The following is a 24,258-nucleotide window of genomic DNA, read 5'->3' on the forward strand; positions in this document are numbered from 1 at the left end:
GCTGCCCCCACCGCCATCAGTGGTGAGGGAACCATGAAGTGAAGCGTTGCGGCTTCACTGCCCGATTCCCTACTGCGCATCTTTCACTGGTTCCCGCTGTGTTCTGGGAGCTGTGTGTTTCCCAGAACACAACGGGTGGGGGGACGGGAACTGACATTCTGCACGCAGTCTACCCACAGAGTGTATGCCAGGAAGTGGGTGCAAATACCTTAGACAGGTATCTGCACCCCCCTCCCCCCTGAAAGGTGCCAATTGTGGCACCGGAGGGGGGGAGGGTTCCGATGAGCAGAAGTTCCACTTTAGGGTGGAGCTCTGCTTTAAACTGATTGTAAAGCCTTAAAGTTTTTCACCTTTAATGCATTCTATGTATTAAGGTGAAAAACCTTCTGTTCTGCAGACCCCCCCCCCTATTACTTACCCGAGCCCAATCCAATCTGTGATGCAGGGGGAGGGGCCAAGTCCCGCTGTCTTTGTCAATAGATGTAGCAGTGGGACTCGGGAGCCAGCACGCACGAGTGCCTCCATGGAAAGCGGGTTTCCCTGGGGGCACCCGATGAAGAGGAGGGGCCTGGAGCGTCAACGGGGGACCCCAGAAGAAGAATATCAGGACTGTTCTGTGCAAAACCATTGCACAAAGCAGGTAAGTATTGGCATATTTGTTATTTTAAACAAAAACTAACATTTACAATCACTTTAATAAAACAAAAACAGGAACGCTCCTTCCCACTAAGCAAGACTGGAACATGGCCTAAGGCCCCATACACACTTAGATTTTCTGCAGATTTTTGTCTTCAGATTTACCAAAACCATATAATATGAGGTCAAACCTTAAAGCTGGATACACACTATACAAGTTTCTGTAGATTGCATTTCTTTAGAGTTACCCAAAACCTATAATATGCGGTCAAACCTTAAGAGTTTCAATTTGTATGCAATCAGGCAGGCCCTTGCACTACTTGGTTTTGGTAAATCTGAAGACAAAAATCAAATGGTGTGTATGGGGCTTTAGGCTGGGTTCACACTACTACACTACTTTCATCCTACTTTGCTCTGCTACATTGGTCCTACATTTATCCTACATTGGTCCTACATCCATCCTACTTTCATGAACAGGATACTACTTTGGTCCGACTTCAATGATATTCAATGGGCCTGAAGTAGGATCAATGTAGGACCAAAAGTAGTACAGGGAGCATTTTCAAAGTCGGACCGACTTGTGTAGGACGCTACAAGACGCTCTCATAGGGAAACATTGAACACAGAGCAAAGTAGGATGAAAGTAGTGTAGTAGTGTGAACCCAGCCTGAGACATCTCTGTAGCAATGCCCAGTATGAGTAGCATTGAAGAGGTTTCTAGTGGAAGCGTGGGAGTTTGAAAGTGGAAGACCTTTTTTAGGACATTAGGTTTACTAAAGTTCACAGCCAAAATTATCCACACGCTAGGGAAAGTAAATGCCAAATTTGCTAAGGTTCATAAATAAGTAAATAGTTAATTTTGCATTTGACCACCTTGACATCTAGATGTAGTTGAATAATATTGTTATTGGAAAAATCCAGAAGCCATACCTGTTCTTTCAGCTCATTGAGCTGTGATGTTAAATGCGTTACGAGCCGCACAGTTGAGTTGAGTTTGTCCTGTAGACCACGAATTTCATTCTGCTCTCCCTCCCCTTCATTACTGACTAAAGACATCGCTCTCATCCGGGGGAACCAGTCCAAGTCCCTTCTCTACAGAAGAAAACATCAATACATATTCAATTATAACATTTATAATTCCTTCCGTATCCTTTCTCTAAGCAACCAGTAAATGCATTATTATAACCGTGATATCTTCAAATATATCATGCATGATTACCATAAGCATTTTTATTGTTACCCAATGTTTTCTGTCTATTCTTTTTACAGATAATTAAAATTATTTAGTCGTTTTCACATGTTTAAACTAGAACGAATGGCAAAAAAATTGTTTAAATTGTGAATAGAGTAAGAGGGTTATAACCCCGTCCAGTTTTTTTTTTCCCACCAGACTCCAAGATTTCCCTTCACTTCCTGCCCCATAGCCAAAACAGGAAGTGAGAGAAATTTCTCCACAGTGAGGAAATCTCTGGTTGTTTACTGGAACTAGTGTCCATACTGTAACATTTTCTGTTCTGGTGATAACGCAAAAGTTTTCTTTTCTTTTACTTACAGTGATAAAGAGGACAAATAGAGAGGGTGAATCTCCCTAACAGACACACAGGGAGCAATATAAAGCTGACGGGTGTTCCCTCTCACCTGTATCCAAAACTACAAAAAAAAAAAGTGTTGCCTTTAGTTAAACTATTGCAAGTATTCTAAAGTTTATGTCATGAAGAAACAATGGAATACAGAACATCTTGAAGTTAAAACAGAACTAAAGTTAAAAAAAGAAGAAATTGCAAACAGGCAGGCTCTTTATTGCAGAAGAGACTTGCAATGTATTGTTTGCAATAAAATGCACTTAAGCCCCATACGCACTATTAGATTTTCTGCAGAATTTTGTCTTCAGATTTACCAAAACCATATAATATGAGGTCAAACCTTATGAGTTTCAATTTGTATGCAATTAGATAGGCCCTTGCACTACATGGTTTTGGTAAATCAAAGACAACGGGCCAGATTCAGGTACATTGGCGTATCTCATATGTGCTACGCCGACGTAACATTGAGAGGCAAGCTGAGTATTCACAAAGCACTTTCTCCCATATTTATGCCAGCGTAACGTAAATAGACCGGCATAAGCCCGCCTAATTCAAAGTAGGCAGGTAGTGGGCGTGTTGTATTGAAATGAGTCGTGATCCCATGTAAATGAATGGCCGTATAAACGGCGCATGCTCAGAATCACGTCGCATATACTCCCTAAGATACGTCTGCTCAATGCTTTCGAAGTGAACGTAACCTACGCCCAGCCCCATTCACGTACGACTTACGTAAACGACATAAAATACAACGGCGTTTCCGACGTCCATACCTTAACATGACTTACCCCTGCTTTATGAGAGGTAAACTTACGCCGGACGTACGCCTTACGTAAACGGCGTAGATTACTGCGACGGGCGTAAGTACGTTTGTGAATCGGCGTATCTTGCTCATTTACATATTCGACGCGTAAATCAATGGAAGCGCCCCTAGCGGCCAGCGTAAATATGCACCCAAGATACGACGGCGTAGGACACTTGCGTCGGTCGTAGGAAGTCAAAATTTAGGCGTATCTTGTACTGTGAATTAGGCGCATAGATATGACGCCGCATCCTAGAACTTACGCGGCGTATCAACAGATACGTCGGCGTAAGTTCTCTCTGAATCTAGCCCAAAATCTGCAGAAAATCTAATTGTGTGTATGGGGTCTTTCAGTACTTGCATGTTTGCAATTCTCTATATAGAATGTACACAGAGCTGCATATGCACAGTACTTGAGTGCCGTTATGACTTCACCCCTACACTTGCGCAGAATTGATGTCATCCTGCACAGACCAATCAAGACGGCCAAAGACCTAGAAGAAGATGTTGGCGCATCCTTTAGGGATGGCCCTGTGGAGACTCATGCTGTAGCTACTGCAGGAATTTCAAAAGAGAAAGGCCCTGTACACACGACCGGATCTGTCCGCTGATATTTGTCCGACGGACAGCTTCAGCGGACAGATCCGGCCGTGTGTAGGCCCGACCGGACAATTGTCCGACGGATCGGACAGTTTCCAGCGGACAAAAATTTCTTAGCATGCTAAGAAATCTGTCCGCTGGAAACCTGTCCGTCGGACGTGTTCGGTCGTCTGTACAGACTCACCGGACACGTCCGACCGACCGCCATCCCTCGCATGCGTCGTACTGATTCGACGCATGCATGGAAGATTTGAACTTCAAGGCCGCCCACGTCGCCGCGTCATCGGCGCGGCCACGCCCCGCGTATTGTTTACGCGCGAATTTCTGTCTGATGGTGTGTACAACCATCAGACAGAAATCTCCGGGCGGACATGTCCGCTGAAAACGGTCCGGCGGGCTGTTTTCAGCGGATTGTCCGTCCGTGTGTAGGGGGCCAAAGATGACCTCTGGCAGAAATTCGCTGGATCCTCTGATGGAGAGGCTCCTCAAATTGTGACAATAGTAGACTGATCATTAGACAAAATAGACAATTGTTATTTCAACCATTTTGTATAAATATGAACCTCTTTCTAGTATACTTCTTATTTGTTTTTTTCTGGCCCTAGTAGTATACATATATGGAGAAAGCCATTTTCATCTTGTCACCATTTGTTTTCTTTGCAAAAGTATGCGTTTTATTGCCAAATGCTGAAGTGGCTGTACATTTTGCTATATATAACAGATGCTTTCTGTTCTATATGTTAAAAACTGGATGGTTGCTTTTGTGGATCTGAGGCCTGTGGCCTAGTTATGTCAAAGCAACAGCTAACAGCAGAATAAGTGCATATTTTCTATGACAGGCATATTTATATGTCAAGGCTTACAGATTTGGCTTTGTGCTATTATTAAGCACTATTTAGATTTGTGTTGCATGTACATTTGCTTCCAATAGCTTCAATTGATAAAGCACTGAGGGGGGGAATTTACTAAAGCTAGTGCAGCTGTGCATGGTAGCCAATTAGCTTCTAACTTCAGCTTGTTTAATTAAGCTTTGACAAAAAACCTGGAAGCTGATTGGTTTCTATGCCGAGCTGCACCAGATATTTCACTCTCCAGTTTTAGTAAATCAACCCCTGAGCCCCGTAATGTAAAACATCTCTGAAGCCCCATTTTTCTATGACCAAAATGGATTTAAGCCATGGCTGAATATATGTCAGGAATCTTATGCAGCAGGTACTCATTCTTATATGTACATGTGGAATTGTGAGCATAGAAGCCTAACAAGACAAGCAAGGACTATATTGCACATGCAGATGAGCAATGGCGCTTAGGTGCAGTTGGGTGAACACAAAGCAGTGTGAAGGTGGTTTGTATATGGTGGGTATTTAAATTTCAATGAAAAAAGTTGCTAGGCAGCAAATTTAGGCTAAAAAGTTGATGGCAGTAAACTTTTGTTAAAGGGGTTGTAAAGATAAAAAAATGTTTTCCCTAAATAGCTTCCTTTACCTTACTGCAGTCCTCCTTCACTTACCTCATCCTTCCATTTTGCTTTTAAATGTCCTTATTTCTTCTAATAATGCTTTTAAATGTCCTTATTTCTTCTAATAATAGTAATGTGAGGCTTTCTCCTTGGTGTGAAGTGTCGTGCTCGCCCCCTCTCTTGAGGGGGGAGGGGATGAGCAGGAGAGTCAAGACGTTCTTTACGTTGCAGATAGAGAAAGAAGCTGTGTGTTAGTGGGTGTCCTGACTCTCCTGCTCGCCCCTCCCCCCTCAAGGGAGGGGGCGAGCACGACACTCCACACCAGGGAGAAAGCATTGCATTACTGTGTGGAGTTACAGACAGAAGAACAGGAAGTGAGGATTTCTTAGAAGAAATAAGGTCATTTAAAAGCAAAATGGAAGGATGAGGTAACTGAAGGAGGACTGCACTAAGGTAAAGGAAGCTATTTAGGGGAATTTTTTTTTTACCTTTTACAACCCCTTTAAAGAAGGTGCTGGGCAGTGAATTTGAACTAAAGATGGTGATTGACAGAACATTTGTGCTAAAGAATGTCTATGTTTGGCTAGTGGGTACACCGCGGATTACACTGCGCCAAAGCTCAAAAAGCCCATCTCATCGGCTATCTATGCTTACCAGTGTTATTCAAATATGAAAAGGATTAAGGATGAGACTAGTGTTCCAGGATAAATGAGAGGGAACTGCCTATGTTTCCCATCCTTGCACGTGACATGTGTTTTACATGTGTACACTGGAGTATGGCTGTTCTGAGACACTTTATGCATAATTTTTCAAAACTAATAGTGGCCTAAGGCCAAGTGATTGGGCTTAAATGAACACATTATCAGAATTACTATCTGACTGTTCTTAGTATTTTTTTTTTATAAACCAGTCTACAGGCTAGCAGGAAATTTAATTGGCCACCTATGCACGTGTGACTAGCAGTAGCTATGTTTGCTTCTGGCATTTCCCCAAATAGGGAGAACACATGCTTTTATCCGGCCTTGTCATTATTATCAATACTGTACATCAAAGGGTGATTCTGATCAGAGATGACAGGGTTTCTTACTAAAGGGATTCCAGTTCTTACTGAAAAGCAGACTCCAACTTTAGTCCCCCCTGTGTCTTACAAGCGTGAGTTTTCATCCCACTGCTGTCTGTACTGTGTTGACATACTTCATCCATATTTATTCATATGTAACATGTTGCATGTGCATGGTTGGGCACCTATAGCAGGTTTTACAAACAGGTGCTACTACAGGTAAAATCTAAACACATGACTTAACCATAACTGAAAAAATGGGAATTGCACAAGGAAGTCCTTAGCAACTGCTAAATTGACATCCAGCCTTGTGCAGGAATTATGTTTTTTGACAAAATAAAAAGAAGGTAATTGAGGCTTATGCTTTTAATGGCCAATTGTAGTTGAAATCACAGCAAGATCTCTTGCTATGAGGCAGTTCGTCAGAGAAAAAATAAAGAGGCATTATATCTGGACTTCTAGTATAGTCATTAAAGGTATTAACCCTTTTTTTTTTTTTTAACCAAAAGGACTGTTCTTAATCTGTACTTAAAAGGAAGAGATGAGTTTGAGTTAAAGGGGTTGTAACGGTTTAATTTGTATTTATTTTTTTAAATAACAAACATGCTTACCTCCACTGTGCAGTTTGTTTTGCACAGAGTGGCCCCGATCCTCGTCTTCTGTGGTCCCTTGACGGCTGTCTTGGCTCCTATCCGCAATACCTAACCCCCTCTGGAAGAGGGGGTTAGCTTGCGGACGCGCTCCCATCTCATACACTCTGCGTCCACAGACACAGTGTTTATGACTCGGTCCCGCCCCTCGGCGGCCGCATCATTGGATTTGATTGACCAATGGCTGCGCTGCTATCAATCTATCCAATCAACGCCGAGAAGCAGTGGAGAGGGGGACGCGCACAGCAGGTGAACAGGCTCAGGTAAGTAAACAGGGGGACTGGGGAAGCCATCTTTGCCAGGTGTTTTTTTCACCTTAATGCATAAGGTGAAAAAACACGAACCTTTACAACCACTTTAAGGCCAAATCAAGCAAAGATTTTATACACCTGCAAATACCACTGGCTGTCAGCTATTCGGTGAAAGGATGATGCAATAGGTCAGAGAATTGTATGATTACCACCATTTTGCTTAGACAAAAATTCTTTCCTTACATCATTTCAGCTTTTTTAAACTTTTACGAAAGTAAATCACATCTCTTGATATTTTTAAAGCCATATATGTTTCAATTTATTACAATTTCAAACAATAAATGTATACTGTTCATTAATCTGTTTCCAGTGAATTTTAAAAGCCAAAAGCTGGGTCGGTCGTTGCTGGTGATATACCACGTGGCAGATTAAGGGTGCACTCACACTGGCATTTTTTATCCATGCCCGGGCTTGGTTCACTCCTTGGTCCACTTCAGTTGTATAGTGGGAGTGTTGTCTACCATGCTCAAGAATGGTTAAGCACACTGTTGGAACTACTTGGAAAAAAAATTCTTAGGCCCCGTACACACGACCAGTTTCCTCGGCAGAATTCAGCTTCCGACCGAGTTTCTGGCTGAATTCTGCCGAGGAAACTGGTCGTGTGTACACTTTCGGCCGAGGAAGCCGACGAGGACCTCGGCGAGGAAATAGAGAACATGTTCTCTATTTCCTCGTTGTTCTATGGGAGCTCTCGTCCCGCCGAGCTCCTCGGCGGCTTCAGGGCTGAACTGGCCGAGGAACTCGATGTGTTTGGCACGTCTAGTTCCTCGGCCGTGTGTACAGGACCTCAGGCACAGTTCACTTATGGTACAGAGTGATTCTCTCCAATGTGAATACAAACCATGCCAGAGCACAGAAATCTCCATAGATCACTGATCACAGAAGCGTGGATGACTGTAGCCTGGATGATGTTATTTTAACCACTTGCCGACCGCGCTATAGCAAAAATACTGCTACAGCACGGTCGAGTTACTGTGACAGGACGTCCCTGGGACGTCCTCGTGGACTTCTGCGTTTGCGCGTCCCCTGGGGCGCGCTCGCGGAAGTGTCCGTGCTCGCCGGGTCTAGAAGACCCGGCGCATCACGGATCACGGTAAATTGCCGCGAATCGCGGCTGTTTACCACGTGATCGCTCCGTCAAATGACGGAGCGATCACTTGTAAACAAACCGGCGTCATTTGATGACGCCGGTTCCTCCCTCTCCTCTCTGTACCGTTCGGTACAGTGCGAGAGGAGAGGAGAGGAGGGGGGGGAGCGCGGGGTGTCAGCAGCTGCTGTGGGCTGGATCTGTGACAACTGCAGTCACAGATCCAGCCATCCCTCCCTGCGCAATACTCTGCCATACCCCATACTCTGCCATACCCCATACTCTGCCATACCCCATACTCTGCCATACCCCATACTCTGCCATACCCCATACTCTGCCATACTCTGCCATACCCCATACTCTGCCATACCCCATACTCTGCCATACCCCATACTCTGCCATACCCCATACTCTGCCATACCCCATACTCTGCCATACCCCGTTACTCTGCCATACCCCGTTACTCTGCCATACCCCGTTACTCTGCCATACCCCGTTACTCTGCCATACCCCGTTACTCTGCCATACCCCGTTACTCTGCCATACCCCGTTACTCTGCCATACCCCGATACTCTGCAATACCCCGATACTCTGCAATACCCCATACTCTGCAATACCCCATACTCTGCAATACCCCATACTCTGCAATACCCCATACTCTGCAATACCTTGATACTCTGCAATACCCCGATACTCTGCAATACCCTGCGCAATACTCTGCAATACCCCAATACCCTGCGCGATACTCTGCAATACCCAAATACTCTGCAATACCCCCAATACTCCGCAATACCCCAATACTCTGCAATACCCCCAATACCCAAATACTCTACAATACCCCCAATACCCCAATACTCCGCAATACCCCAATACTCTGCAATACCCCCAATACCCCAATACTCTGCAATACCCAAATACTCCGCAATACCCCAATACTCTGCATATATAATGTTTTGGGGTTCTATGTAATTTTCTAGCAAATAAATTGTGATTTTTCCATGTAGGAGAGAAATGTCAGAATTGGCCTGGGTGCTCCAGATGGCGCTCCCTGCATGTTGGGCCTCTGTATGTGGCCACGCTGTGTAAAAGTTGCACACATGGGGTATCGCCATACTCGGGAGGAATAGCAGAATGTGTTTTGGGGTGTCATTCGTGGTATGCATATGCTGTGTGTGAGAAATAACCTGCGAATATGACAGAAACAAGTTATTATTTTTTTTTTTTACAGAATTTTCGGTCGTTTTTCTTTTATAGCGCAAAAAATAAAAAACCCAGAGGTGATCTAATACCACCAAAAGAAAGCTCTATTTGTGTGAAAAAAAGGACAAAAATTTCAAATGGGTACAATGTTGTATGACGGAGTAATTGTCATTCAAATTGTGAGAGCACCGAAAGCTGAAAATTGGTCTGGTCAGGAAGGGGGTTTAAGTGCCCAGTGGTCAAGAGGTTAAAGCACAGTGTGAGTGTAGAGCAGGCGGGGAGGGGAGAAGATTAAACTCAGACATGGTAAGTGTACCTTCAGGGGACTATAACCAAGAAGTTCTACTCTTACCTTTCAATGAACCATAAATGCAGCAAGTTGGCCTGAACAATTCAGAATGTCAACAACTGAGGCATTAAACTGCAGATACTGTATGTCACTGTAATAAATATGTCATGCCACCAAACCAGTCACCATTTCTGACACTAAAATTACATTGCTGGTACATAGGAAGCAAAAGGGAGTTTTTGTAATGTGATGATGCAAAAACAAACTAACTAAAACAAAAATCAAAAAACGTTTACATAAATGTTCAAGGCTTAAGCTAGTGGAGGAAATAGGAGTTAAATAGGGCTGACTAGGTTAACTAAGGTTCCAAACGTTAGACAGCTCGGATGAAAAAGGGCTACCCTTCGATGGGTAAAGAGAAAGTCACTCAAAGCATAAGCCAATATAAGGAGCACCAGGCCAAAATGGTGGAAGAGCCAAAATCACTTTAAAGGGTAAGTTCACCTATACAGAAAAATCTGTAAGGTGAACTTACACAGGACCCCCTCCTCATCCCACCCAGTCCTGCTGACCTGGATCGTGGCAATCTCCCATTCTGAGTCCTGGTATGTCCGCGTCTTAGAAATCTCCACAGCTGGAGATCCAAAACGTACCCTGTCAGGGGGGACGTTTCAGAGAATTCAGGTTGGTCACCGCCGACCAATCAGAAGCCGTGTAGCCCGTCCTGTCAGCTGGGAAGAAAACACGTGAATGCAGAGGGGATTTCTAAGCCCCGGACTCCTGATGTGGATATATCGGGGCTCAGAACGGGAGATTGCCATGATCCAGGTCAGCAGGACTGGGGAAGATGAGAAAGGGGTCCTGTGTAAGTTCACCTTACAGATTTTTCTGTAAAGGTGAACTTACCATTTAATAGTTCACCGCCAACACGTTTTGGAAGCCAACAATACTTCCCCTTTTGTGTTTTTGGCAGTGACAACATTAGCCAGTTGTGCCAGCAAGCTTGCAGTTACTGCCACTAAAACTGGCAAAGCTGGTTATTGCTGTCCCTGCCAATAATGCTGGCAAAATTGGTTGAGATTTAACCTATACAAATTAATATAGCAAAGTCTGTTCTGGATATATATATATATATATATATATATATATATATATATATTAGGGCTGTGCAAATTAACTTTTAATTAATCGATTAATCTTTAATTTTTTTGATCGATCAAAATTCTTTTGATTGGTACTCACCTCTCCGCCGGCTTCTGGGCCTTCAGGGAGTTCCGTCGGAGATCTGGTGACGTCACGGACACCGGCGGGGCTTGCCGTGTCCATCTGAAGGGCTCCTTTGCTGTGCCTTCATATCTGCCTGCCGGTGGGACCTGCCACACGCAAGGGCTGTTATCACTTCCCTCTATCAACCTGGGATTCTACAGCCATCCACTGGGAGTTGTGATAGTTCCCTTCATGGGACATCTACATGCCGACGGACTGATGTTAACCTCTCCTCATCTGGATTTAGCAGTGGAATCGTTGTACACATTTTTATACCAGTATCATACTTAGCTACATGTTTTTATAACTGCTTTTGGTACCGTTTGGTATTACTCGCACCATTTCTACAGTTTATGTAGCTACATCGATTTTATCTCTTTATCTCCAAGGAGATCAGCTAAAAGTAGTTGGATCTGTATGTGTGTTATAATTAATCGAAATTAGTCGATTAATCGATTTAAAAAAAACGATTAATCGAACAGAAAAATTTTGATCAGTAACAGCCCTAATATATATATATATATATATATATATATATATATATATATATATATATATATATATATATATATATAATATATAATAAAAATCCCTACTTGGGAGGTTGCTTTAACTTACATTGTGTTCAGATCAAAGGAAGGACACCCCACATAAAAGGGCATTAAAGCAATGTTTCCAAAGAACCCACATTTACAAGGGATAAGTTCTGTTACATCAGAAACATTTCAAGTATTTCTACAAAAATTATTTTAAAAGCATCTAAAAATAGATTCAGTATTCTGTTTCATTTTAAAAATAAAGATGTAATCTGATGTTTTTTTTTTTACAGTTTTAAGGCACATTTTATATGCTTATTTGTTGCAGGATATATATACACTAACACTCTGCTTTTATTATTTGCTCTCTTTTGGTCTGTTAAACATTATTTAAATCACCTCCTTATATCTGTTCAATAAGTACAAAATACCCATTGATTCTACCAAAATTCCAGTGAGCTTGTTAGTTCTTATGTACTGTGCAGTGTTATCTTGAGCAGTGTTATCAGCATGCCCAGTTCATCTCTGTAAACTACAGAACACCTATTCTATATGTTATGGAGACAATGACGTTTTCTGTAGGTCTAGCATACTTCCTGTCCTAGGGTGACAACACAGCTTCCCTATAGATACAGTACAATGTATGGATACTATGTACTTGCCTCCTGGTCAATGTGCTGTATTTTGTTGAATCTTTCCTTCTAATAAAACTTTATGTACTGTATCTTTTTTCCCCCCACAATTAGAGTATTACTGGCAGAATCACAGAGTAAATAATTAAGAAATGAAGGCTGAAAAAAGAAAAGTAATGTAGCCACCACTTTAGGACTGATAAACCGCAATATATAAAATGTTCTTTCTTGGACTGAGATATGATTTCATTTTCATGCTGAAATTTATATTCATAGCATCATTCCACTGCCTTACTCTTGGAGAATGTAGTGATACCAGAATTGTGCTGTAATTTATCCAGCTTGAAACAATGCTGTAGATGTGTCCCTGTCCTTCATTCCATCAACATGAAGTTCTGCAATACAACGTGGTACACATGCTATAGAATCTAAAGTAATGCTGCAGAAAACTATAGCAAGTGTTACCCTGATTCTATTACCAGCAAAGCTTGGTACATGTGCACATAAATTGTGCATCTCCTGAGTCTATTCCACATCTGGTACAATCTGGAGTTTGTTTAAGGTTTCCAGCATAAAACAACTGGGGAATGTGATATACTCTGTACTATGCAAAACTGTGTTCATTTATGTTTGGCTCTTTATAATAACACAATATGCTTGAAATATAGCTGCCCCTTTGTTCACCTGTTATCCTTCCAACATTGTGCTCCCATTTTCACTTAGCTACTCTAGGGTAATTATACAAAATTGGAGCAATGTTTGATATATTTCTGCTATTAAATTGTTAGCACTTGCAGCCTCTGCAGTTATAGAAAACACCATAAGATTCCAATGCAGAGCTTGGGGTTCCACAGTGTGCTAGGGCCCCGGTAAAACATTTCTAGGTACGACATAGGTTAGATTTAGCTAAAATCCACTATGCACTACAATTGCACTTGGAAGTGCAGTCACTGTAGATCTGCTCCCACATGATTACATGATAGAAATAAGCAGAGCTTCCCCTCAGATCTACAGCGACTGGACTTCCAAGGGCACTTGCAGTGTAATTGTAATGCACAGTGGATTTGCCTTTAGTAAATAAACCCCAAAATGTGACCCTCTTAAAACCTTTTTTCATAGTAGTTCATACTTTTCATATGTATGCTGGTTTTTAATTTCTCAAACATGTCCATTCCCCCTGCTTTCCCTGGTTTCAGAGTGGCTCCTTTCTTTGCAGGGATCTATGAAGCTACCCACCCATGCGCGCTCCCAGCCAGGACTAAAGCTGATGCTGTGTGCATACATTCATACACACAGCTAAAAAGTTAGCACTTGCAGTCTTTGTAAAAACAGAAAAACACAATACGATTCCAACTCAGAGCTGGGTTTCCACAGCGTGCTAGGACGATGGTAAATCACTTCTAGGTATAGCCAGTGCTGTCTCTTGGCCTAGGCTGACAAGGCCCAGGCCTAGGGCGTCACTTTGTGGGTGGCGGCAAAAAAGCCAGCCCACCCGACCCATCCTCCCACTTTGCACGACTGCCTCCCACACATATACAGTCCCCGGCTTTGCTGTACCGTTATGGGCAGTATGAGTGTATAGAGTGTGTACTTGGCCAGGTAGGGGGGGGGGACTAGCACCCCCATAGAGCGGCCAGTGACTGGCTATGCAACTGGGGAGGCGGAGCTTAATTGTCTGCCTACCCTCCACGTTTCGAACTCCTCCTCAGGGCAGGGTCATTCTGTGTCCAGAGGAGGAGAGCGAGGAGGACATTAGGAACCCCTGGCAGTGGCGGCGCTATGGGGGTGGGGAGCGGAACGCACCCGGTGACACCCTCCATGAAGCAGTTGTAGTGGCAGGTGCTGTCAAGCTCCTCCCCAGCTGTGAAGTGGTGAAAGCACGCTGCTTCTCAGCTGAAGATGGGTACTGGTACTATGAGAGGGGAGAGGATAAGAGAAAGGGTTCTTTTCAGATTCCCCACCCAGCTTCATGCTCATTTGCTCCCCTTCAATGGAGGCCAATAAAAAGAGACTAGAAGAGCATCATGGGACATGCAGTCCCAGAAGATTGGCGGCCCCATTGTTCTTCAAAGGGAGCCGGCCAACCCCCCCCCCCCAGCATGCACTCTGCTAGGGGAAGAGAGAGATCCAAGGAACAAGTTGAGGCAGTGAGTGCTACACTGCAGCCAGTTACAGGAGACAGGAAAATGAAAGAAAGGACTGTGCTGGAGGAAGCCAGAGAGAACGCCAAAAGACTATAACTAAATCGAAATTTGATGTCAAAGTTAACACTGTACGTCACACGATATTTGCGTAGCTGTTTATCAGATGCAAATTTTCATGAAAAAATATACCTAAATACATTTTAATGCACACAAATATAATATAATACCCAGATTTTGGTATATAAAATATGATAAAAAATATAATAGATGATATTATGTCAAGTAAATAGATACCTTACATGTCACACTTTAAAAAATGCGTACACCTGTGGAATGGCAACAAACTGTGGTACATTAAATTATCCATAGGCAATATTTTAAAAGCCTTAACAGTTTGCCAGTTTAGAGTTAAACAGGAGATCTGAGAGTAGAATTATTTCTCTCATTTTGATGTTTGCGACGTTTGTGTGGTGTGATCACAGTTTATAAATGCGCATGTAGGTCCCTCACGCAATTGTATTTGCGTGTGAGCACGAGGGGACAGGGTGCTCTAATTTTTATTTAAAAAAAATTATACTGTCTCTTGAAATTCTTTTTGGGATTAACTTTATTCTATCAAAAAAGGTTAAACGTCCCTTAGATTGTAAGCTCTAATGAGCAGGGCCCTCTAATTCCTCTTGTACCAAATTGTATTGCAACTGTACTGTCTGCCCTGTTGGCGCTATATAAATCCTGTATTATAATATAAATAATGGTAATCCCTTGCGATAGCATGGACGGTGACAAGTACTCTTTATTAAGAGAGTCTGTCAAACCTTTTTCTCCCTGTAAAAGTGATCGGGTGGCTGTAGACAAGGGGTTAAAATGCATTTTCCCTTTTGCGGCTAAACTTGAATTGTAACACCTACTTTATATTTGTTATATGTTCCCTTTCACGTAGCATAACCTTAAAAGAAAAAAAGGGGTTTATTTGAAACTTTCATTAGCATCTTAATGGAGGGGGGTGGGGGACTGCGGAAGTGCAATATAAGCAGATTACTTTGACTTAAAAGCTTAAAGCCGAAGTTTAAAGAGTTTTTGCAGTGGTCTTTTGCTACCTGAGGTTTTCCAGGTGATGTAAAGTTACTTGTTAGCTTGCTGGGTCATTTAGTCCTGTAACAGGTGGAAAGCCAAGTTGTGAAAAGCTTACTGAGGGGTTAGGACACCCTTCTTAACTTGTAATGACATTGTATTAACAAAGGCACTGAATATGGAACAAAATTATTCCTAATGCACTTCAAATATATCCATACCTCCCAACAAACAAGGGACACCTATTAGCAAAAGTACATAATCATAGGAAACACACCCCTGCCAAGCCCCCTTAAAGGAGAAATATATACAAATAAAAATGATTGGTTAAACAAGCGTCAAGATTCGAACCGTTAATGGCAGGCTGAATGTACAAAGTTGATCGATCAATCAATTTGGGTAAAACCAGCCTGCTGGATTTTCCTGCGAGTATTGCTAGCAGCTGCTATAGCTGTGTGATGATCACTGTCTTCTGCCGCTGGGGGCGGCTTTCCATGCCTAGAGCAGACAATTGCTTGGCAGGAGGGATTCCCCTGTCAGCACTGTCTGTGTTGATGGGGGAATTGTACTAACTTCTTTCCTGCAACCTGTGGTTGCAGGCAAGAAATTCATACCATGTATGCTTAGAGCTTTGGAGAGAGATAAGTAAACGGTACAGATACTGTACAGTATATGTGCTTAGCTCAGATTTCATGACTGAGGGTTACAACTACTTTTAAGTGTATGCTTACTAAAACTGACCATAAATGGATCGAGATTCAGTTGGTTCAGCACTGTCGAATGGGAGTTTTAGAAAATTTTGGTCCTGTTGTCAAAATACAAAAGCACAGCAGGGAAAGTTTCTCCATCCACCTCACTTGTGTGGATGGGGGAATCCACTTTTTTTTTCTTTAATCAGCTTGCTAGCTGATTAAAAAAAAGACCCACCTATAGGCAGCTTTAGTAATTTATAAGTAAGTACCATATATACTTGAGTATAAGCCAAGTTTTTCATGCACATTTTTTTGTGCTGAAAATTCCCCCCTCGGCTTATACTCAAGTCAGCTTTTTGCACCTGATCTCCCGGATTTTGGGGCCCGGTGCTGGCTGTAGGTCCCCTGGACCCCAAACTTGGCACACATGTATCCCCATTCTTCAAGTGTGCAAAGTTTGTTGTCCAAGGGAACTACGGCTGGGGAGCACAGATTTTTCAAAGCCGGCCACCCCTTCCATAAACTCCCATGTTAAGTGGTCATTTCTCCGGTGACTTTGGGGACCCGGTACCAGATGGTCGTAGGTCTCCTGGACCTGGAACTTGGCACACATGTAGCCCAATTTCTTCTTTACAAGTGTGCAAAGTTTGTTGTCTGGGGGACCTACGGCTGATTTTTCAAAGCCAGGCACCCCTTTCATAGTTAAACGTCAGTCTAGTCATGGACACAGTAAGGAATGCAGATGGACACCCTAGGCTTATACTCGAGTCAATACGCTTTCCCATTTTTTTTGTGGTAAAATTAGGTGCCTTGGCTTATATTCGGGTTGGCTTATACTCAAGTATATACGGTAATAAGAAAGTGTAATACAAAACACAGGTTTATCATCAGGTTTTCTTCTCAGAAGGACCTACTTTTCACGTGTCGTCAAAGGTCAACATCTAGTTTCTGGACTGAGATAACACAATCATGTGAATTTTTGTGCCTGTACACATATGCATCTCAGGCCCCGTACACACGTCCGAGGAACTCGACGGGCAAAACACATCGTTTTGCCCGTCGAGTTCCTTGTGAAGCCGCCGAGGATCTCGGTGAGCCGAAATTTCCCATTGAACAACGAGGAAATAGAGAACATGTTCTCTATTTCCTCGCCGAGGTCCTCGTCGGCTTCCTCGGCCGAAAGTGTACACACGGCCGGGTTTCTCGGCAGAATTCAGCTCCGACCGAGTTTCTGGCTGAATTCTGCCGAGAACCTCGGTCGTGTGTACGGGGCCTAAGGCCTGGTTGATACTGCCAGTCACCATCACTGCCAGTCCCGCATGCGGGGGAGTGACGTCATCGCGGCTCCGGCCACTCATACAGCCGAAGCCTCGAAAACCCGGAAGAAAGGCCGGGGGAAGATGAAAGTCCTGTCAACGTTGCTGGAGGGCTTCGTTCTAAGGCAAGTATCTCCTAATGTGCTAGTAAAGTAGATTTTTCTTTTTAACTGCAGCAGTTTACTACTGCTTTAAAGGATAAGTCCACCTTAACACTAAAATCTTTACATCTACAGACATCCACAATCTAACACTAACCTATCTAGCCCTATAAATTAGAAATCAGTATACATACCTTTTTTAAGCCGATCCCACGCTGAGCTGTCATCTGTGGTTTCGATGTGGAGGCGGGTGCAGAGGACACAACTGACAATGGAAGCCCCATAGTAAGTCTATGGTGATGTCACTTTGCATTCATTTCACAGACATCAGGCTGTGTCCTCTGCAGAGCTTCCACCGCTGGAGATCGGATCAGCTTCAAAAAAAGGTATGTATTCTGATTTATTCTACTTCTATAGGGTTAGATAGTTTAGTGTTAGATCCTGGATGTCTGTAGATGTAGAGATTTTAGTGTTAGGGTGGAATTATCCTTTAAAGTAACTCTAAATTCCCCTTCCACCTTCTACACAGGCTGGGTCAATAAATATGACCATCATTCGGCATATCCCTGCCAAACTCAGCTGTCAATGGAGTCTAAATTCATTTTACACAAGAACTAACTTTGAGCCTTGTGTAGAAAATCTAATGGAAAATACCTGTGAGGTTTACATCAACTAATCACATTCTATCAATTTCCTGTGCAGTTAAAAAAAAATCTTTCTAACATCAGCAAAGGGCAATGCACATGCCTTTTCTCTTTTTCCTTTTCTCATACAGCTGCACCAGCTCCACGGCTCTGTGGAATGTTACATTGTAACATTCCACAGATATTTGATTGGATAAGCTATGTAAATACAACAACATGCTGGCAATTGCACATAAGTGCCATTATTCATATTTTATTGGCTTAGATTATGCTACCGATTGATCATATCTGGTCCAAAAAGCTAAAATAAAGTAAATTTATGTCCTTTACACTTGAAGTACTTGGAGTCATTTTTAACATTTTCAAGCAGAGAATGGGTAATATCGCATTTGTACTTGTGTGTTTTGGTAACACGCACTAAAACACAACAGGTGAAAGAGGTTGTAAACCCTTGTGTTTTTTACCTTGGTGCATCATATGCATTAAGGTGAAAAAACTTCTGACAATGACTCCCCCCCCCCCCCTCCGTTTTACTCACCTGAGCCCTTTGATCCCTCACCGGAGACGTTCTGTACCTTTCTGCCCGGGGGGTTCTTGGCTATTGATTGGATAGACTGATAGCAGCACAGACATTGGCCCCCGCTGCTGTCAATCAAATCCAATGGCGCAGGCACAGGGGGCGAGTTCTGCATTCTGTGTCCAATAGACGCAAATGCTGGACTTGGGAGTGCGCCCTCAAGGTAACCCCCTGGGAGAGCGCTTCTCCCATGGGGTTTACCGATGTGGGGAGGAGCCACGAGTGCCACAGAGGGACCCCAGAAGAGGAGGTTCGGGGCCACACTGTGCACAGTGGAGGTAAGTATGACATGTTTGTTGTTTAAAATACAAAAAAAAAAAACACAACACATGGCAGTGCACCTGCTCTATGTGCATTGTGTTGCAATACCATTCGTTGTGAATAGTACCACAATAAATTGTACAATAAAACATAAACATAAGAATAACATAACGTAAGAATGCATATACCATTTTCTTTTTTTTTTTAACGCCTCTCATTTTTTTTATTTGTTATTGTGCGATGGCAGCCCATTTATAATGCAAGATTTATGGAATGTAAATGACTGCACCCCAACGGAACACATTAGTGAGAATGGGCCCATAAACTTATATCTGGCTATTTTTGTTGTCGTCCTTTTAAAAAACTGGAATGGGGTGAGGATTTCTCTAAAAGTCAGACCATAGTCACTGGAACAGGTGTCCTCATTGGAATATTTCCCCTGTATTCCTGCTCTGGTAACAGCTGTAAAATGTTGTATCCCATAATTCTGTCACCAGGACAAATAGGATTTCTTCTTCTGTCTAAAAGAGGAACTTCACTCCCCCAGCTGGTGTTTCTATTTAGCACCATCATTTTCTCTATTGTCATCAGGAACCAACTGTCTCTTGCTTGCAAATAGTCCCCTGATGATGAGGCTGTCATGTCCCCCATCCTGCTGCTCTATGGACGCTGATGTTGTCTGGGATGTAGATAACCCAGGATGCTGTGGCAATAATACAAGTCATTCTTGTCTAGGTGAGAATGAGGGTAGTTGGTCGGATTGGGGCTGTATGTTCACTTCACATTTTCTCAATGAATGCAAATTATTGTCTGATTGGACAAGGTGGAGAGGCTGGGCAGTAATAATACACACTCCATCTCATCCAATCAGATAATGCTTTGCATTCATTAAAATTCTATGAATGGTGCCCATGCCCAGGGTCTGACCTCCTGTGTTCAGAATGCAACTTGGCATGCCACCTTGGAAGCAAGTGAAAATCACTGCAGTAGTGATGTCTGCTACAGGGGTTTCCAGCTTCTAGAGGAATCCCACAGGCATAGTCTATGCATAGGTACATTGGTCTTCGCTGGACAAATGTAAATATATACATACCTGAATTTCATCTTTAACTGCAGCTCAAAGAAGCTGCTCCTACAGGCTTTTGAGCTTTTTTGAGCCTGGAAACCTCCCTCCATGTTAGCCAATGTGTCCATGAACACTATGGCTTTTTTAGGCATTTACAGCCATATGCTCTTACAGGCAGAACCCCCCCCCCCCCCCCCCCACACCAAACTTGCGTTTTTGAGAGGAGATTCAAGCAGAAAAGACGCCTAAGTGCCTAACAATTTGCGAAAAAGCGCAAAAGAGCATGAAAAAGCAGGAAAAAGCTCAATAAAGCTCAAAAACACACACAAACACACACACAAATAAAAAAAATAAGGAAAAATTAGCTGAGAGCAGGATTTGTGAACAAAAAAGCTTATGCTCAAAGTTCAATAAAAACGTGCAAAAGAGCCCAAAAAGTACAAACTCCTTCAAGCTGAAAGAAAAGCTAAAATATCTGTGCATAAGCTCTAAGTAACTAGACATGGCTTACATTTCTACTAATGTATGTGAATACTATGCATAGATTATTTTGAAGCTTAGGTAGTCTAAACAGTTTAATGCAGGGAATAATTCTACTACCATCGGATAGCCCATGCAGTGATGTAGGAGGTGGCAGCAGATAACGGAAAAAGTGGTATACAGTTTATCTGTTGTCTTTTTAAAAATGTAATCTTATAAGAGTAATATTACATAAACGTTCGGAAGGAAGACTATTGCCGGCTACACACGATCGGACTTTTCGACAACAAAACCGTTTTTTTCCGACAGATGTTGGCTCAAACTTGTCTTGCATACACACGATCACACAAATGTTGTCGGAAATTCTGAACGTCAAGAACGCGGTAATGTACAACACGTAAGATGAGCCGAGAAAAATGAAGTTCAATAGCCAGTGCGGCTCTTCTGCTTGATTCCGAGAATGCGTGTCGGAATTGTATACACATGATCAGAATTTCCGACAACAAAACTTGTCGGAAAACTTGAGAACCAGCTCTCAAATTCCGACAGCAAATGTCCGATGGAGCCTACAAACGGTCGGAATTTCTGACAACAAGCTCCCATCAAACATTTGTTGTCGGAAGTTCTGATCATGTGTACGCGTCATAAGCCTTTACATCCACCCTACTTCCAATGTCTATAGCCAATTTAAGGCTGTATTGGCATTGTTTGTATCTTGTGGCTGAGCACACCTTTACAGTACTGACAGCTTTTTAAATAAACAAATGTGATTCTGACCTTTATCATTTGAGCCACATAGCTTTCTGGACCAGTGTAATCCGTCTTGTTCTTCACTCTCACCAGCACGATGAAGTACAGATAATTCCAGATATTGTGCTCCTCCTTAATGTGCTCCTCAAAGGACACGGTCTTATTGTCAAATTTATCTCTCTCCAGTCCTGCAGAAATGAATGAGAATCACATTTTACAACTAGATAAGAGCACTATTAGCATGTGTATGCGAGCCATTTAGATAATTCGACTTTAGGATTGCATTTTATTAATAAGCCACATTCAGAATATTACTGAGAGGGAGATTGCATGGCATACTTTTGAAAACATTGATTTTTACAGGCATTGTGCTTGTTATACCAGATTTGTAAAAGCCTTTTTCAACGTCCTGTATGGAATAATACATTGTATAGTTTTTCTTGTTAATACATAGTTTACAATGGATCTGTTTTTTTACTTAAATAAAACTATATTACTAAATAAAACGATTAGATTTTGACAGCATTTTTGAAGTTCCAACATACAGGATTACTGTAGAATATATTTTCTTACCACAAAGGTGACTCGTGCAGCATGGGTGCTGTTTACTTCTTAATGTAAAATCAATTATTAAAGTACAACTAAAGCCAACAATTATAAACTACTTCTAGAGCAGATGATGATTTTTATGCTCTTGAGCCAACAGATAAATTGCAGCCTTAAAATCACCATTGAACCCTCTATATCGAGTACATAGATACCAAACATGTCAAGCTTTAAAACTGCGCACGACTGTGCAATGGTGACAAACAACGTAACTTTTACTATCCATAGGCGACGCTTTAAAAGCCTTTACAGGTTACCACTTTCGGTTTACTGAGAAGGTCTAGTGCTAGAATTACTGCCCATGATCTGATGTTGATGGTGGTACCTCACATGTGTGGGACGATCACAGTTGGCATGCGTGCAGGACATGCACATTCGCCTTTACGTTTAAGCATGAGGGGGCAAAGGGTACTTTAAATTTTGCTTTAACATTTGTTTTTATCACTTTTATTGCTGTCACAAGGAATGTACACATCTTTGTGACAGCAATAGGGATGTGACAGGTACTCTTTATGGAGAGATCTGGGGTCCGTAAGACTCCAAATCCCTCCTCTGCCCTTACAAACATTCAAAACACCAAGATCAGTAGTTTAAAAAGTTGTTAAAAATTGCTATAATAGTTTTATGCAGAACTAAGTTACAAACTTTATTAGTGCAGCCTCACCAGTGCCCATCGATGCAGCCTCACCAGTGCTCATCAATGCAGCCTCACCAGTGCCCATCAATGCAGCCTCACCAGTGCCCACCATTGCAGCCACACCTGTGTCCACCATTGCAGCCTCTGCTCACTGTACCCACCATTGTAGCCTCTGCTCACTGCTCTCACCATTGTAGCCTCTGCTCACTGCTCCCTCCATTGTAGCCTCTGCTCACTGCACCCACCATTGTAGCCCCTGCTTACCTGTGCAGAGGATCGCCCCAGGGGAAGAGAGCACGGAGGAAGAGAAAAGCAACGGGATTACAGAGCGTATAGCCCGCTGTTACAGCTGAGTTTACATTACAATTGCCTCCGCACCACTCGTGGATACACACAGCCCCTCCTCTTGACCCCGTGCCTGTATCAGATAGACAGAATGCCAGTCCAATGCTGGAACATGTTCTGTCTATCTGATACAGGCGCGGGGTCAGGAGACGGGGCTCTCTTCCCCATATTTTCTGACAGTTCAGACAAGTTTTATACATTTTGCACTTAGTTAATTGAGTCACAGTTGCCTTTCTATCATCTTGAACCAGTCTGTCCATTCTCCTCTGACATCAACAAGGCATTTTCGTCCACACAATTTGCTAATCAGCCAATCATGTGACAGCAACTCAATGCATTTAGACATCTAGACATGGTGAAGATGACTTGCTGAAGTTCAAACCGAGCATCATAATGGGGGAGAAAGGGGATTTAAGTGACTTGAATAGCCCGTCTGGCAGCAACAACCATGCCATGTTCAAAGTATTTCAAAAACTGCTGCTCTACTGGGATGTTCACGCACAACCATCTCTGGGGTTTCCAAAGAATGGTCCAAAAAGATAAAATATCCAGTGAGCCGCAGATTTGTGGACGAAAATGCCTTGTTAATGTCAGACTGGTTTGATATGATAAAGGTATGCAGAGTACCATCTCTGAATGCACAACACATCAAACCTTGAAGCAGATGGGCTACAGCAGCAGAAGACCACACAGGGTGCCACTCCTGTCAGCTAAGAACAGGAAACTGAGGCTTCAATTTGCACAGGCTACACAAAATAGGACAATAGAAGATTGGAAAAACCTTGCCTGGTCTGACGAGTCTCGATTTCAGCTCCGACATTTAGATGGTAGGGTCAGAATTTGGCATAAACAACATGAAAGCATGGATCCATCCTGCCTTGTATCAACAGTTCAGGCTGGTGGTGGTATAATAGTGTGGGGATATTTTCTTGGAACACTTTGGGCCCCATTAGTACCAATTTAGCATCATTTAAATGCAACCGCCAACCTGAGTATTGTTGCTGACCATGTCTATCCCTTTATGGCTACAGTGTACCCATCTTCTCATTATCCTGCTACTTTCAGCAGGATAATGCACCAGGTCACAAAGCTCCAATCATCTCAAACTGGTTTCTTGAACATGATAATAAGTTCACTGTATTCCAATGGCCTCCACAGTCACAAGATCTCAATCCAATTTCAAATGGGATGTGGTAGATTCACATCATGGATGTGTAGCCAACAAATCTGATAGTGATGCTATCATGTCAATATGGACCAAAATTTCTGAGGATTATTGAATCTATGCTATGAAGAATTAAGGCAGTTCCCAAGGCAAAATGGGGTCCAACCCCCTAGAAAGGTGTACCTAATAAGGTGGCTGGTAAGTGTGTGTATATATATGTGTATATATATATATATATACATATATATACGGTATAGAAAAGTCTTAAAGTGGACCCGAGACCAGCCAATGGAGA

At 42.7% G+C, this 24,258-nt stretch overlaps 1 protein-coding gene across 1 annotated transcript in view; it reads right to left on the reverse strand.

The window, feature by feature from the left end:
• ITPR3 (inositol 1,4,5-trisphosphate receptor type 3) overlaps nt 1-24,258 on the reverse strand; it is a 385,035-nt gene that overhangs the window by 2,307 nt on the left and 358,470 nt on the right. The window contains 2 exon segments of the mRNA XM_040339415.1: nt 1,567-1,728; nt 21,238-21,398. Of these exon segments, the coding sequence (XP_040195349.1) occupies nt 1,567-1,728; nt 21,238-21,398 (323 nt within the window).

This window comes from Rana temporaria, chromosome 2 (assembly GCF_905171775.1).
Source record: "Rana temporaria chromosome 2, aRanTem1.1, whole genome shotgun sequence".
NCBI classification, from domain to species: domain Eukaryota; kingdom Metazoa; phylum Chordata; class Amphibia; order Anura; family Ranidae; genus Rana; species Rana temporaria.